We start from the raw sequence: 2,267 nt of genomic DNA on the forward strand, positions 1-2,267 counted from the left end.
CTTCTCAGGGTGTGTGTGCGTGTTTACCTTTGCCAACTAGTCAGGTAAACCAAAGAGAGTTTGCCTCTTTGGAGATGTTTGATAACCAGGATTAGCCTTAGGCAAGTAACTAACTGTAGCTAACTGTAGTTCAAAGCCTATGGGAAACCATATTTCAAACCCAGGAAGTCCCCAGGCCCTAACAAAACCTCAGCACCCAGTAGACATGTTTTCTGGATGGGCCAAGCAGACACTGTATGGTGGGAAATCATGCGATGATGCAATTCCGTGGAGGTTCACCACAACTCATCTTTGCATATTCTTCACTAGCAACGTGGATAAAATGAGAAGTGGGTGAACCCTTGGACACTTTGATTCATTTTCTTTGGCTGGGCCAAGGCAAGATTTTGATCATGCATGTTGCTTATTGTCATTCCCAACAGGATGAGAAAAATACTGTTATCTTTGCTAATGACATAAAAGACAATTCCATAGGTCGGTAATCTTTTGCTTAACCCAATGGCTTCCTCCAAAGACAAAGAGCAGCAAATCATAGCAGCTGATTGCTGTTGTGCTCAAGAAGATTTCATTGTAAAATGCTACTTTGTTTTTACAGTTCTTGGAATGCGCCACTACATACAAGTAATACATCCTGAAGAACTGGTAGGGAATAAAACAAATAAGGATTATGCCTATAAAGAAGAGATTTTTCAGTTGAGCCCAGAATTCCTGGTGAGACAGTAAGGAATGGCGAAACTTTCGCACCATGGACAATGTGATGAAGACCTGGAAACCCAAGAGAATCATCGCAATGGTTATGACAATGATGACTATCATATAGTTGACAACTTGTACATAATCGCGGGCAAGTTCTTTATGGAACCTAAAGCACTGCTGTTCGTTGTATTCTTCATGATTGCCATACTGAGAAACCACCAGGGGCACCACAATGATGATCACCAAAAGCCACAAGGCAGTACTAGCAGCAACTGCATGCAATTTTCTGTAGAATTCTACTTTGTCTTTACGCTTAAAGAAGATGAGGTACCTGATGACCAGGATCACCACATAGAAGAGGAAGGTGAGGTACATGTGTATATGTAACATGGCGCTCACAAATTTGCAGAAGGGTAGTCCGAACGTCCAAGTCCCCTTGATGAGGTACACCAAACGGAAAGGCACAGTCAGCAGGAACACCCCATGAACCACCACCAGGTTAATGACTGCCATGGTGGTCACTGAACGCGAGTTCATTTTTACCAGTAAGAACAGGATGGAGATGACACCTGCCAGTCCTCCAATGAGCACTATGACGTAAAGCGGGGTTAAATGGTACGCCAGTATAGGATCACAAGAGGAATTCCTGGAGGTATTGTATCCATCCATTCTTCAAACATTGCCCGCAGAAACAAAAACACCAGCACACCTGGACAAGCTTCCAGATGTTTGTTCACAACTCCTCCAAGGCACTGACAAGCTGACTCTGTAGTTTATCTGTCTTCACAGCATATGCTTTATATGCTTTTGAAATGAAGATAGCACTCTCTGCTTATTTGCAATCTCTACACCTAAAACAGCAAGCCATTTCATTAGTATGTTTGACATTGATAATAACACAGTACTGCAAACAGAGTTTAAAAAGAGGATCACAGTTCTGAAAGGTCAAGGTCAAGGGTCCAAGCTTGATGATGTCTTTTCTGACAGAGGTGAGGGGAGGTAATAGAACATAGGGACTATGAATTTGAATGCATCTCTTCTAATATCTCTGTCACTTTCCACAGAGGCATCAGGATTTAGTCATGAGGATTCTACCCCAACAGACATGCTGAGTGGCTGATGAAGTGATACAGAATATTCTTAACATTGTTCTGTTTCTCTAAGTCCTTCTAAGTAATTTAGCAAATGACTCAAATATATTCATACTTAACTCCTTATGAATGCTGACTAATTTGATCAAAGCTCAGAGAAGTCAAGGCAATAGAACGCTTTACAAAACTGCTTTCCTCATGATAGTTTTAACATCATCCTACATAAAGCCTTGGATAAGTTCTTCCCCTGAAATGTGACATGGCTGCCAATCTCTCCTTGTGTGGCTCCAAATGCTTGCAAATTTAAGAAGACACACTCTCACTTCTTGGGGCTCCTGTAAAACCCTCTTTATGAATACTCAGTCCTCTCCAATCCATTCTCCAAATTCTTATTTTTATTATTTATTTTATTTTATGTGTATGGGCATTTTGCCTGCATCCATAATTGTTCAACACAGGAGTGCTTGGTGTTCAAAGAAG

General features: G+C 41.3%; 1 protein-coding gene across 1 annotated transcript; it reads right to left on the minus strand.

The window, feature by feature from the left end:
• Positions 1–404: 404 nt before the first annotated feature.
• LOC129669130 (probable G-protein coupled receptor 141) lies at positions 405–1,365 on the minus strand. Its single transcript, XM_055597226.1, has one exon. It carries the CDS (start codon positions 1,363–1,365, stop codon positions 448–450), a length of 918 nt encoding a protein of 305 aa, XP_055453201.1. The 3' UTR covers positions 405–447.
• Positions 1,366–2,267: the final 902 nt, after the last annotated feature.

This window comes from Psammomys obesus, unplaced genomic scaffold, assembly GCF_907164565.1.
Source record: "Psammomys obesus unplaced genomic scaffold, mPsaObe1.curated_primary_1811, whole genome shotgun sequence".
NCBI lineage: Eukaryota > Metazoa > Chordata > Mammalia > Rodentia > Muridae > Psammomys > Psammomys obesus.

Bases quoted from the DNA above. Each gene is read 5' to 3' on its own strand.
- LOC129669130 (XM_055597226.1), bottom strand. From the start codon at position 1,365: ATGGATGGATACAATACCTCCAGGAATTCCTCTTGTGATCCTATACTG.